General features: G+C 37.3%; 1 protein-coding gene and 1 long non-coding RNA gene across 3 annotated transcripts; both read right to left on the bottom strand.

The window, feature by feature from the left end:
• Positions 1 to 2,378: 2,378 nt before the first annotated feature.
• On the bottom strand, positions 2,379 to 3,379 carry LOC129750669 (uncharacterized). Of its 2 annotated transcripts, none has more exons than XM_055745670.1 (3): positions 3,086 to 3,379; positions 2,808 to 3,018; positions 2,379 to 2,747 (listed from the first exon to the last, which is right to left on the bottom strand). In XM_055745670.1, the coding sequence occupies exons 1-3, from the start codon at positions 3,319 to 3,321 to the stop codon at positions 2,613 to 2,615; spliced, it is 582 nt and encodes a 193-aa protein (XP_055601645.1). In that variant the 5' UTR covers positions 3,322 to 3,379; the 3' UTR covers positions 2,379 to 2,612. The 2 variants fall into 2 exon arrangements, with proteins under 2 accessions (XP_055601645.1, XP_055601646.1); XM_055745671.1 differs by having other exon boundaries at positions 2,382 to 2,747; positions 2,814 to 3,018.
• A 7,781-nt stretch (positions 3,380 to 11,160) lies between these two features.
• LOC129758492 (uncharacterized) lies at positions 11,161 to 12,846 on the bottom strand. The gene is made up of 3 exons (XR_008740001.1): positions 12,614 to 12,846; positions 12,183 to 12,554; positions 11,161 to 11,342 (listed from the first exon to the last, which is right to left on the bottom strand). It is a non-coding gene; the product is annotated as an uncharacterized LOC129758492 (long non-coding RNA).
• Between the last annotated feature and the right edge of the window lie 2,033 nt (positions 12,847 to 14,879).

The following is a 14,879-nucleotide window of genomic DNA, read 5'->3' as shown; positions in this document are numbered from 1 at the left end:
AAACTAAAATGTTGGAATCAAAATGCTTACAACTTCCTTAGCGTGTTTTGCTAGGAGAATGTCAAAGTGGTTGATGTTAGCCCTTTTGTTTTGATTTTGAGGGGCGTTTGCGAATGACGAAACGCCTTTCTAATATAATAGGGTAACGGACTTATTTTGAACCAGAGGAGCAATTTTGGACCACCTTGTCTAGCTCTTTTATAAAACAAATAATCATGAATTTTTTTAGCAAATATTGCACACACATATGCGCACTTAATGTAATGCACTATTTTTTTCATTTTTTTTTTTTATTTACAGGTAGCTTTATTAAGGCATTTAACTCATAAAGTTTTTTTTTTGCCGAGTATTCACTTTCACTTTTATGTGGTGTTAGCACTGACCACACTGACTTGACTCTTAGAACAAAAATTCAACCATTTTCTGTCTAATTTTTTGTTGTCAGCTTTTGCAGGTTCGCAATACCGACGGCAGGTGGCGAACCTGAAAAATTTGACAAAAAATGCCCTGTAGGAAAAATGGTCCTGTTTAGCCCGATTTTATCGTAGAAATTGCGTGTTTTATTTTTAAAGTTGGGTGGCATTTCCTAACTGGGATAGCATTTCTTCAAATCGATCGAAGCGCACTCTGGAATCGACATTGCGTACTGTTGGAAAAATGATTTTTTTTTTTGTTTTTTTTCTGGAAAAATTATCCAGAAAACGAAATCGAGTGTCCAGTCAGTATGGTCAGTGGTGTTAGTAAGAGGGGGGCCGTAATCGTCGCGGCTACTCAACTGTTAATTGATTAACTAAGAGGGAGGGAAAGAGGATTGTGTAGGGTCACTCTCGAGAACAGATTTCCGTCTTTGGTCGGTGGTGGCTTCCTGTAGCGTGGTTTCGTAAGCTACCGCAGGTATTGTGTTCCTGGCCAGCCTTCATTCCGGTGTTATCGAACCGGTCGGACGAGAGGTTGTTCTAATGAATAGACGAAAAGAGCATTAGATAGAGTAAAGACAGAGAGGAAGAGGACTAAACGACCAAGTCAGACATTTTAAGATATTTGTATATAGGGTACAAATATTCAAGATCTAAGTTTGCCAAGATGTCTCGAATTGGAACCCCAGGTAGTTTACTTCGGGCCCTAAGGGTATCCAGTAGCCAAGCCCTCGATCGATCAAACCGTTCACACGTCCACACAACATGATCAATGTCGTGGTAGCCATCCCCACAAACACAAACATTGCTTGTAACTAGTTGTATACGAAACAAATGCGCGTCAAGCCGGCAGTGATTTGACATGAGCCGAGAAACCACGCGAATGAAATCGCGACTCATGTTAAAATGCTTAAACCATGCCTTCGTCGGAACCTTAGGGATAATCGTATGGAACCAACGTCCCTTTGTGCCATTATCCCAGCTAGACTGCCAAGCGTTAATCGCTAAAGTGCGAGGTATTGAAAAATATTCATTGTAAGTTATTATCCTCTCAAAAATTTCACCTTGTAACGCGCCCACCTTAGCCAATGAGTCCGCATTCTCATTGCCTTGAATAAGACAATGAGACGGGATCCAAGCTAAGGTAATCCTGTACGAATTTTCGATCAAAGCGCCCAATATCCCTGAAATTTCCAGCAAAAAATGGGAAGAGCGCTTCATCAGTTTCATCGATCGAATCGCCTCAACGGAGCTGAGACTATCCGAATAGATGAAATAGTGGTCTACGGGCAGTGTGCGAATGTGTTCCAAGCTACAATAAATTGCGGCTAATTCAGCAACGTAAACGGAGCATGGCTCTCGAAGCTTGAACGAAGCTTCAAAGCGCTCATTGTACACTGCGAAACCAGTCGCGCCGTCGATTCTAGAACCATCAGTAAAGAACATTTTTGTAGGGTCAATTTCACGTACTTTTGATGCAAAGATTGAAGGAATGACGTGGGGTCGGACGTGATCTGGTATTCCACGGATGTCAGCGGTCATGGACAGATCGAATCTTATCAAGGAACTGCTAATCGGGTAAAAGTGACTCGTGTCCGAATTTAATAAAGAAGGATTTATTTCTAATTGACTAAAAGTTTCATAATTGTTTACATATTTTACTAGCGGATTAATATTCATAAGCCTTTCCAAATTTTCTATCACCAAAGGATTCATAGTAACACTTCGAATTAGGAAACGTAGCGATAAATCGAAGAACCGATTTTTCAACGGCATTATTCCCGCCAGTACTTCGAGACACATCGTATGTGTCGACTGCATACAACCCACACACAAAACTTTCGAGGCCAGAAATTAGCAAAATTTTGCTCAAATTTGACCAGCTAAAAAGTTAGCAATAAAATTAGCAATTTTTTTCTACTAAAATTTTAGCAAACTCGAAAAACATTATGCTGTCAGAATTTTTACTATTTTTTTAGTAAAATACAATAGAGTTTGCTCAAAATTCAGCAAAAATAATTTTCTATTAGATTTTGATTTAACCGTTATTTTTTCATTCAAAAGCAAAATATGTGTAACATTTATTGATAAATAAAACCAACATCAATTCAACGTTGACTTTTAATTTATTTTACACAATTTCTGAAATAAGCCCCGTTTCGCTGAACAAAACTTGTTTTTATTCTCTACGTATTTCTAAGTCATCAAGACATCATTTAGCGCTGTTAGTTTGGAACTGAACGACTTATTTTGATTCACGATTCCGTTTGATAATAGATTAAACGCTCGAGTTTGGCAGCAGGGTATTTGCGGGCCATAGCTGTTCAATTCCTGTTGAGATAAAGTGAAACAGTTTAATTATGTTATGCGGTACACTTGCTATGAAATTACCCTTACAATCTTATCCAAATCGAAAATTCCTCGATCATCATGGTTTCTCATCCCATCGGTTACCACTATTTCCGTCTTCATCTCATCCGCGGAGCTCGAGATTTTTTCGGTTGTCACCATAAAAACTTGAAAAATCCGAATCCACGGTTTGATTTCATTTGCCTGCTGTTTTGGCCTACGGGTCAAGAAGACGACTGGATTGGAATTTCGCCTGTTGGGGGAAGAAAAACAACAATTTAATATCACCCAGAATCGCGAAGAGAGATCTAAATACTTACCGGAGATTTCGATCTTGAACCATCACGAGATCTAGCAGCACAACATCCACTGCTCGGTTGATTTTCCGGCGAGCCACTTTATGACCAATTTGTTGGAATTCCGCCACGGGGTCTCGATTTCGGGTTAACCACAAAGGCCTGCCTCGAGAGTCACTGAAAGTTCGGTTTTTCGACGGATACAAGCTACCAGGTTGCAGCAGTAGCTGTTCTTCCGGGTTCTGTTTTTGTGAAGCCATGAACGACTCCAAAATTATCGATAAATAAACGTAAACAACAAAGATTAAAATGCGTGCGCACCTCACTGCACGAAACGAAACCGTTCCTTAAAAACACAGCATGCTGGCTGTGATATCTAACTCAAATTTGAGCAAACATGTATTTTTTTACTCAAATTCAGCAAGTAACGCTGTCAGATGCGAAAGTGCTAAATCAAAAGTAAAAATTATTTTTTGCTAATCGAAAGTAACAGCGATTTTTTGCTAAGTGAAGCCTCGAAAGTTTTGTGTGCATGGCAATACGCAAACAACGATACTGTATTCGTTCTAGTTTAATCAAGTGGGTTTGCGCGGCGGACCCAAAGCAAAAGCTTCCGTATTCTATGACCGACAGTATCGTTGTTTGGTATAACCTGATGAGGTCCTGTGGATGAGCACCCCACCAGGTTCCAGTAATCGTTCGAAGAAAATTGATTCTCTTTTGGCATTTTTGAGTCAAGTACCTAATATGTTTTCCCCAGAGGCATTTAGAGTCGAACCAGACACCCAAATATTTAAAACTAAGAGATTGAGTTAGAGTTCTACCCATCATAAGGAGCTCTATTTGAGGAGGGGAATGCTTCCTTGAAAAAACTACTAACTCGGTTTTACTAGGCGAAAACTCGATGCCTAGATTCCTGGCCCAATGTGATAAATTATTTAGAGTTTCTTGTAACGGAGGTTTAATTTGAGTGCCTTTTTTACCTGTGATATGAACAACACAGTCATCCGCAAGCTGTCTTAGCGTACAATCTTAGCGTCTTAGCGTACAATCTTAGCGTCAAGCTCTTCAAAAAGCATTTGAGAGAAGTGATATTGCTAGAAATTTAGATGTCTAGTTTTGTCGATATTTTTCTGTGTTTTACAAATTTTTGTGGAATTATTGTGTGATTGTTTTTGTGATAAATGTGAACGGAGCCATTCTCAGATGGTGAAAACACGATCCTGAATTTGACGGCACCAAACGACGGAGATTAAAGTTTGGATTGAATTGGTTACTCCATTACTGTCCGCCGATAAGTATTCTTTTTTTCCTATTTGTTATTTTGTGTTGCGTTTGTGTTCATACGATCATTACCGATCGTCGTTGGTGTGTTGTGGAGAAGCGGCTTCAAGCCGTTCCAATAGGAGGGTTAGTGAATGTATGCGTGAGTATGGATGAATGCGAGAGAGTGAGTGCCACGCTGTGTTCTCGATGCGACGGGGGAATCTCAGCGACAGAGGAACAAGTTCTCTGTTTTGGTATATGCAGAAAAGCTTTCCACATCAGATGTTTGCCACACGCAGTGTGTTCAAACTATGATGTTTTGAGAAAAATTAAAAACGCCGTTTTTGTTTGTGACGGTTGTTTGAACAATTCAGAGTGTGAAGAAAATTTGAACAATTTAATGAAATTTATTAAAGATGTTGATGCTAAAATTGATAATCTTGATAAAAAACAGATTCAAGAAATTGCGCGCGAAGAAATCAAAGCAATTACTAGAGCAGAATCTAATATCAGAGAGGATGAAGTTCGATACCACTTGCGTTCAAACTCAAAAAAACGTAAGCTGAATGAAAACGAAAAAGTTGCAACAGTTTCCTATTCCAATGTTGTAAGATCAAATGTTGCTCAAAATTCTGGTAGTAAGAAAGTTAGTGAACCAGTCTGCACAAATAAGATTGAATCGGTTAAAAATGAGTCCGTAAAGAGAGATAGTAGAAGCTCAAATAATTCGTTAACGAAATTAGAAGAAACTGTTCGTTTAAAACCACTCAGCGAACAGAATATCGAAGTGACTCGCAAGGAGTTGAGGTCGTCTTTAGACCCAGTGGCATTAGGGGTAAAAACTGTTCGTTACATTGAATCTACAGGAGAGGTTCTAGTCAGATGTTGGACTAATCAAAAGGCACTCGATTTTATGAGCCATGCTCAGAAAGTTTTTGGTAAGAAATACAATATTGAAATAAAACAGCCTACTAAGCCTAAGCTTAAAATAGTAGGATTTGAAGAAATAGAAAATCATAAAGATCTGGATTTTATAAATTTGTTGAAAAAACAGAATAATTTGACAGAATCAGAAATCAGAGTACTCAAAATCGAAAAAAATTCAAAATGGAAACATAACCCAATGATTGCTACCATTGAAGTTGATGCGGAAACGTTCACAACTTTGATAAATCGTGGCAAAATCAATGTGGGATGGGAAAGATGTAAAATTTTCGAAGCAGTAAGTGTCTTAAGATGTTACAAGTGTTGGAATTTTGGACATAAGGCTGAACACTGCAAAGAACACATTTGTTGTGCAAAGTGTGCAGAAACTCATGAAACTAATAAATGCACGGCTCAATACGAAAAGTGCATAAATTGTTTTAAATTCAATCGAACTACAAAATCAGACGTTGAGAAGCTTGATATTTGTCATTCGGCTTGGAGCTATGAGTGTGAATTATACAAACGAAAACTTACAAATGTAAAAAAGTATATAGATTACGGTAAATAGCAAACAACCTCCGAGATTTTGTATCTAAATGCGTGTGGTTTATTTAATAATTTTGATGAAATTGTCATTGCTATAAATGAACTTAAACCTATCGTTGTAGTGTTAGTTGAAACTCATCTAACTGTAGAAGTAGATTGTATCGCATTCGATGTTAAAGACTACACAATGATTAATTGTTTTTCGCATTCGAAGCATACTGGCGGTGTTACTATTTTTGTGAAGAACGTATTTAAGATAGATATTTTAATGAATGCCTATCTTGATATGAACTGGATTCTGGCGTTAAAATTAAGAAATGATAAGAAAAGTTTTATCGTTGGTGGAATTTACCACTCACCTAGCACTAGTAGCGCTCGGTTTATGGATATTCTCGAGAATCTATGGCTGTGTGATATTGTAGATGATGAAATCGATAACTTTTTTTGTGGCGATTTCAACATCAACTTTAATAAAGAAGCAGAATGCAGAGACTTAATACGTGTTATGGATGCATACGGGTTCCGACAAATTGTTACAGAAGACACTCGAATAACTGTAACCAGTAGTACTAGAATTGATCTTGTTTTCACTAATGTGGACAGTGCTGAAGCAGTTATCATTCCAGATTTTCGCGTATCAGACCATGAGTCAGTGAATATTTTTGCTGGATTTGAACCTAACCAATGGGTTTCCGGATACCATTACACGGTGAAGGATTGGAGTCGATATAACGAAAATGTATTTCGTCAGCTTCAGGGTGAGTCAGTAGGGTGGGTGCATATTGAGGAAAAGAAGGCAAGGGGTACCAAAAGTTTCTCATTGGTGGGGGGTGGAGACGGAGCGTTTTTTGACAGCGAATTGTTCGTCTACCATGCCTACGATTACGATTGCCTGTCACAAGATGGACGATTCCGTACATTCTTATAAGAACACACCTGAAGCTTTACCCGCCTTGGTCAGCTTCTGAACGCAGGGTTACCAACCTTGAGATGCGCAGACTTTAATGAGTTTGTAAGACGTTTCGACGTATTATTGAAAGATAGTGTAAATGCACTTGTGTTACAAAAAAAGATTGAGACAAAACCGGTACTAAATGGTACCGGTTTGAGTACTAAATGGTACTCCAATAGCCTTAAGCAAATGAAAAACCAAAGAGACAATCTTTATAGAAAATTTCTAAGAAAAAAATGCGAAAGAAGTTGGCGGAAATATAAATTGGTAAGGAATGAATACTCGCGTCAAATAAAACAGGCAAAAAATCGGTCAATTCAAGATGAGCTGGAAAGAAATCAAAACAATGGAAAACTGCTATGGAAAACGATAAAACGATTAGTTAGTCCAAATGCTGCGAGGCAAGATTCAGTTTCGTTTGACGGGGTTGAAATCACGGATGAATTTGAAATTGCAGAGAAGTTTAATGACTTTTTCATTGATAGTGTCATGGAAATCCATGACAGTATTCCGGCAAGTTGTAACGTCTTCGTGGATCATATTATCGGCAATGGTCGAAGTTTCAGTTCATTTGAAACAGTAAGCTCTCAAGAATTTGACGAAATTGTAAAAAATATGAAATCCACGGCTGGTATCGACAATGTTTCTTTGAAAGTTTTTAAAGATTCTCTACCGGTACTAACAGTCAATTGACAGAAATTATAAATACGAGTCTAACGTTAGGAATAATACCTTCTACATGGAAGCATTCGACTGTTGTTCCAATTCAAAAAGAAAAAAATGCGCGAGAAGCTAAACTATATCGTCCGATAAATATGTTGGAAATACAAGAAAAGGTGCTGGAGTTAGCAGTTAAGAAGCAATTTCTACACTTTATTGAGTCAGAAGGAATATTGATTGACGAGCAATCTGGATTCAGAAAGCAGCATTCAACGGAGACAGCAGTGAATTTGATACTTCGAAATTGGAAGATCAATATTGAAAACGGTAGTTACACAGTTGCTGTGTTTCTGGATTTCAAGAGAGCTTTTGAAACGATTGATCGGTTTAAGTTGGTAAACGTATTGGAAAAAATAGGTATCAACGGAACGGTACTAAACTGGTTTAAGGACTACTTGAATAACAGAATGCAAAGAACAAAATATGGATCGTCGTATTCGCGATACAGAGAAAATAGTCTAGGGGTCCCACAAGGAAGTGTTCTGGGTCCATTGTTATTCATATTGTACATCAATGACATGAAAACCTGTCTACGTTATGGTCGTCTCAAACTGTTTGCAGATGATTCAGTCTCCTACTGGAGTGGTGATGACTTAGAGCTCGTTATTCAAGAAGCAAATTCCGATTTGAAAAATATTTCTGAGTTTTTAAAACATAAAAAATTATGTCTGAATCTTAGTAAAACCAGCTGGATGGTTATTGGTAATCGTCCAATAAGAGTCTGCCCAAACTTGCTGATTGATGGTTGTGCCATCGAAAGAGTGCGTCAGGTCAAATATTTGGGAATACAAGTTGATGAGAAGCTGAATTTCGTAGCACATATTGACTATACAATCAAGAAAATAGCCATGAAATATGGCATACTTTGCCGAATCAGCCGCTATATGACTTTCTGGTCAAAAGTAATTTATGTGAAATCCGTGATCATGCCACACTTCGATTATTGCGCTACAATTTTGCTGCATGCATCTGACACACAAACAAATCGACTGCAAAGAATACAAAATAAAATTATGAGAGTAGTGATACGATGTAATCGATACACTCCCAGTGTTTTAATGCTCGATATTCTTCAATGGTTGTCAGTGAAACAGAGAATCGCATATAACAGCTTAATGTTTATATATAAGATGAAAAATGGAATGTTACCATACTATTTAATGGACGGCCTGCAATACGGAATCGACATTCACAGATACAACACTAGAAGAGCACAAGACTTCAGACTGCCGAATATTAAAAAAGAGATGAGCAAACGCTCTCTTTTCTACAACGGATTGAAAATGTTCAACAATCTACCGACGAGCATCAAAGATAGTGTGAACATAAACACTTTCAAGAAAATGGCTATACAATACATAAAACAGACTGTTTGAAAATATGACTAATCCTGACAAGGATCATACAATGAAGTGATGGAAATCTGACGAAGATTCAGTTAGAGAATTGTACGGTGATGGACATACGCGGGAGTAAGACGAATAAGTCGTACAGAAAAAGCAAATACATGTAAAATATAATTATCCTAAGGATAAAATGTCCCTCCCACTTCAAAAGAAGCGTATGGGGTGGAGGAAGGACCCAAATGGGCCATGGGACCATCACAAAAAAAAAAAAAAAAAAAAAAAAAAAACAATTTTGTGCCATACAAGCATCGATTTCTCGGACATAAAAGTTGTATAGCAGGGGGCTTAAACATGAGCCTTGGGGTAGACCCATGTAACTAATTCGTTCAACTTTGGTTTCTCCATGACTAAAATGCATGATTTTTTCAGACAACAGGTTATAAAGAAAATTATTCAATATTGGTGAAAGTCCGCAAGAGTTAAGATTACTAGATAGCACTTCTATGGACACCGAATCGAATGCCCCTTTGATGTCCAGAAATACTGCCCCCATCTGCTCTTTTTGGGCAAACGCCAATTGAATGTCTGATGAAAGTAATGCTAGACAGTCGTTCGTACCCTTTCCTCTACAGAATCCAAATTGTGTACTTGACAAGAGATTGTTTGATTCAACCCATTTATCCAGCCGAAAGGGAATCATTTTTTCGAGTAATTTCCGGAGACACGAGAGCATTGCGATCGGCCTATACGAATTGTAATCAGAAACTGGTTTTCACGGTTTTTGGATGGCGATAACTTTCACCTGTCTCCATTCATGCGGCACAATGTTCATCTCTAAACACTTATTGAATAAATTCAACAAGCGTTTCTTAGCGGTATCTGGCAGATTCTTCAACAAGTTGAATTTGATTCTGTCCAGTCCGGGAGCGGAATTGTTACATGACCAGAGCGCAAGTGAAAGTTCGACCATCGAGAATTGATCCTCCGTTTCGGAACTATTCTCTGTATACCGATAGTTTTTCTGAGCTGGTACTGCGTCTGGACAGACCTTTTTCGCGAACTGTGTCAGCCAACGACTCGAGCTTTCCTCACTTTCGTTCGAAGGTGTATGATTTCGCATGTTTCGAGCTGTTCTCCAAAGCGTGTGCAGTGACGTTTCTCGAGATAACCCATCTACGAATCGCCGCCAGTACCCACGTTTCTTGCCCCTGATCAAGTTCTTGAACTTGCGTTCCAAGGACAAGTAACGTTGGAACTTCTCTGGCAATCCAGTTCTGCGAAACTCAATAAACGCCTTGCATTTTTCACCTCGCGCGCGTGAGCAGTCTCCATCCCACCATGGAGTGGGAGGCCGTTTCTGTATCGTCGAGCTTTCATTCCGTCTGACCTGTGCCCCGATTGCACAGTCCACAATTGTCCCGGAAATAAAACTGTACTCTGCCTCCGGAGGCAGTTCATCCGTTGAGTCGATGGCTTCAATGACACCTGATGCATACTTTTTCCAATCTATATTCTTTGTGAGGTCATAAGGAATATTGATCTCTTCGGGTGGACTACGACCACTGGTGATAGAAATATTGATAGGCAAATGATCGCTTCCCTGAGGGTCTTGGATTACCTTCCACGTACAATCCAAGCTCAGAGAGGAAGAAGCTAAAGAAAGGTCTAAAATACTATGCTGTGATTGGGATCCATTAATTCGAGTCACTTCCCCATTGTTTAAGACAGTCATGTTGAAGTCGTCGCACAGCTCATATATCATGTTAGCACGATCATCATCACGTGAGCTACCCCAGCCCACGCCATGGGAGTTGAAGTCTCCCAGAACTAGTCGGGGTTCTGGAAGAAGTGAAATAATATTCGCCAATTGGTTCCCGCTCACGCTTGAATTTGGCGGAATATATACCGAGGCTACCCGAATACGAAAATATTGTTACCAAACAGTTACTCTAATCGCTATAGAATGATTCGGCAAATCGTAAAAAAACGTTTAAGGAACGATAACTGACATCGTAAAAAACATTCCAATAACCGTTAATTCCAAAACGACGGTCTGTTGAATGTGGCGTTAAGTTATGTTACTGTTTAGAACTGTTAAAACAGATGTATGGGAGGACCATTCCACAAACAGTTTGCTGAAGGTTTTCAAAACGCTAATAGGAATCGTATTCAGGATGACGAACGGTAATAGTAATCGTAAAGTTTTATTATTCTGCTACGCTTTGACCATACGTGAACCTCCAACGTTTTTCAGACGATTATATTCAACGTGAACTTCAAAATAAAATATTCCTTTCTTTGAAATTCAATGTAAATTTATTTAAATTTTTCATTGTTTTTATTTTAATTGTTTTTATATTAAGTACCATCACTTTAACTTTTTAAAAGGAGTCCTTCCTGCATCGATGCCAACCGGTTTGCGATTAGGAATCGCCTTTGGCCCACTAACTCCACTTTCCGCGGTTGCCTTATCGGTTGGAGGAGCTACTACGTGCATGTCTGCGGTACTTGAGATGTCCAGTCGCTGAAAACAAATAAAAAAAGTACAAATTTTTGATTTACTATAGGGAAAATAGACAGAGTTTTTAGAATAACTTCAAAAATACATTTTTTTCTTCAAATATTGGTTCCTTTAATGTTCCGAAAACTCGGGACTGGTTCCGAAAAACGAGTTTTTTCAATACTGAATACCCTATAAAGCCTTTCATATCAATTCTTTGGATAAAACTAGCATGAAACTTTAGTAAATATTTGTTCGAAAAAACTAGGGGAACATTGTCTATGTCCGTACAGCAAAGTGTTTAGCTTATTTGACGATTGAAATATTTTCTTGTATGATTACATATTTGGTGCTAATCATTTAAGTATGCTATCAAGGTGGAAAAATGAAAACCTCAGGTTGCTTGATAACGAATATTTTACTGTCCGGCCATAGAATACACTATGTTGTCCGAACGTAGGCAACTCAACTTTTTTTTTTAAATTTTTCATGATCTGATTTCATTAGAATTTCATTTTTTATTATATGTAGCTGAGTAATTGAAAGATATCGAACCAAAGATGACGTTTATGTGCAATTCATCTTTGACTACCCGAAAAAAGTGATCACAATACAAGTTCAAAATTAAGGTGATCTTTTCAGTACTACAAGAATTAAGCTTTCGACGCCTGGAGCTACCTTTACAAAGAGAGTAATCCAATTTAAAACACCATTTCCGTCTGCTATTTACTCTGTTTTCATGGTGCCAAAACATTATTCGGATAATGTGTTTCGGAAAAATTATAGACAACTTTTCTCTTTATGAATTTACATCTTTAAATCGGTTCCGGTTCAATTCAATAAAAAAAATCATTTTTCACTCACCCGAAAAAGCTGCTCCGGTTTTTGGAGACGATCCTTAGTTATTTCAGACTGCCGGCGCAATTCTTTGACGAGGCAGCACCCTCGCAAGGGCCAGTTCCGATGGTATTCCGAACTTAGATTCAAGCGCCCTTATACTTAATTCATCCGAGATCGTTCTGACCATGGTGCAGTCGGAAAGGAATGTCGAGTTCCCCAACAAAAAACACCCGATCCTAGCGTTTCTGATTCTGGACGTTTCGAAACCCTGCTCGAGTGCACCGGCGCCACCTTTGAGGGTGAGCATTTCTCGGCGCAGTTTAGTTCATAGAGCCTCCCGCATACCCAAATGGCCTGCCGTGGCCTTGTTTCGTTGAGTACGTGCCATCTACAGAACTATAGAAAAACATGAATCAGAATCGTTCAAATCGAAGTCAACTTTAATATTCGCTTACCTCAAAATCGAATTGAGCAATATTTTCCAGGATTGTACTCAATCAAGCTTGCAGAATCCGTTGATGATTCCAATCAGGCGAACACAAACAAATTTGGAATTTGAAATTGGAGCTTGAAACGACATTCCAAATTTTTGTTTACATTTAAATGTGCGGTGTGCAGTGAGGCCAACTGTGCTGATATTTGGAAGATGAAAATTTTTTGAATCGAAGAATTTTTTTTCTAACGACTTCAAATTGCTATGATTTTGTTTTATGTTAATTTTTTTTTGGTTTTATTTTTGACACTTTACCAGCATTATGGCATTCGTGTCTATAATTAATGTTAAATGTTTATTGAAAGTAATACTAAGTAAGTAAGTAAGTAAGTAAGTAATCATCACAGGTGCTATTTTAAATCACTTGTAGTGGAAATAAAACTTCGAATTCAGATAAGTTAGTGAAAAGTTCTTCACGCATTCAATACAATGAGAAAATCTAGAAATTTAGATCTATTATACCGAGTCCATCTGATAAATTCTTTTAAAACTATTATTATTTTCGAAAAAGTCAGTTCTGCAACATCTTCATTTTTTTTCATTGTACTTCACAATGCTATTTTATTGATTCTTAAATGAACTCTAAATATCGAAGATATTTTTATAACGTGTGCTTGTATTATAAAAACCTCCTGGCATCTCTGAACCGCAATTCAGCCATCTTGAACTGCACTCAGGCAAATTCTTATTATAATTTTCATAAGATGCGTCTTATGAACCGTTTTTTAGAGTGTAAAATTGTTTTTCATAAGAGTCTTATGAAATTCTTTCAGTTTTCATAATAATATCGTATGAAAAATAGAAGAAACGGCATTGTGAAAAAATAATGAACACATTCACTCATTCTATCAGTAATTTTTCCATCGTCGCGTCGTACGGGGATATTGAGTTTTTTTTTATAGTTTGAAGTGATTTTCTAAATGGTAAGTTTGAGTAATAGTTTATTTTTATGACGCTGAAAACATTTGTGAATTAAAATACTATTTCATTTACTTACTTTTCAGAAAATCACCGGCAAAATGCACAAGGTCAAAGGACCGGATAAGGAAGAAAAATTGTGTTGGATGGAACCGGATGATTATGTGCTTATGTGTGTGACCATGGTATAGTTTCGATCAAATATGCCAAAAAAATAAAATAAAAGTTTTATCCATCAAATTTCTTGAACTATTTACATTAAACATGACATTTCCTGTTTTCAAAAGACTCTCTTATGAAAAACAACAAAAGCTCATTGGAGAAGGTGTTCATCTGAAGAATTCATTCGCGTCATAAGACAATCTTATGAATTTCATTGATTTCTCTTATGGCGCCACTTCATAAGAGAATCTTATGGCATACTTAATAGTATTTTTCTGAGTGTGGAGTAACAGTTCGACCATTCACTAACCTTTTGAAATGTCATAACCTTTCGCATGAACGTTCATATTTCGTTGTAATCATTTTTCAATTACAGTTTGATATAATAGCTACGTTAACTGGGACAATCACTATTTCTAGGACCGTTAATGTATCGTTTAGACTGTTTGAGATATAGTTTTTCAGCATGCGGGTAGGCAAAGGTCTTCCCGCATGCTGAAAAACTATATCTCAAACAGTCTAAACGATACATTAACGGTCCTAGAAATAGTGATTGTCCCAGTTAACGTAGCTATTATATCAAACTGTAATTGAAAAATGATTACAACGAAATATGAACGTTCATGCGAAAGGTTATGACATTTCAAAAGGTTAGTGAATGGTCGAACTGTTACTCCAGTTCAAGATGGCTGAATTGCGGTTCAGAGATGCCAGGAGGTTTTTATAATACAAGCACACGTTATAAAAATATCTTCGATATTTAGAGTTCATTTAAGAATCAATAAAATAGCATTGTGAAGTACAATGAAAAAAAATGAAGATGTTGCAGAACTGACTTTTTCGAAAATAATAATAGTTTTAAAAGAATTTATCAGATGGACTCGGTATAATAGATCTAAATTTCTAGATTTTCTCATTGTATTGAATGCGTGAAGAACTTTTCACTAACTTATCTGAATTCGAAGTTTTATTTCCACTACAAGTGATTTAAAATAGCACCTGTGATGATTACTTACTTACTTACTTACTTACTTAGTATTACTTTCAATAAACATTTAACATTAATTATAGACACGAATGCCATAATGCTGGTAAAGTGTCAAAAATAAAACCAAAAAAAAATTAACATAAAACAAAATCATAGCAAT

This window comes from Uranotaenia lowii, chromosome 3, assembly GCF_029784155.1.
Source record: "Uranotaenia lowii strain MFRU-FL chromosome 3, ASM2978415v1, whole genome shotgun sequence".
Lineage (NCBI taxonomy): Eukaryota > Metazoa > Arthropoda > Insecta > Diptera > Culicidae > Uranotaenia > Uranotaenia lowii.
This window is presented reverse-complemented; position numbering and strand designations above follow the sequence as displayed.

Bases quoted from the DNA above. Each gene is read 5' to 3' on its own strand.
- LOC129750669 (XM_055745670.1), bottom strand. From the start codon at position 3,321: ATGGCTTCACAAAAACAGAACCCGGAAGAACAGCTACTGCTGCAACCT. The intron at 3,019-3,085 runs GTAAGTATTTAG...TTCCCCCAACAG, and splicing joins GTTCAAGATCGAAATCTCCG to GCGAAATTCCAATCCAGTCG. The intron at 2,748-2,807 runs GTAATTTCATAG...TTATCTCAACAG, and splicing joins ATTTGGATAAGATTGTAAGG to GAATTGAACAGCTATGGCCC.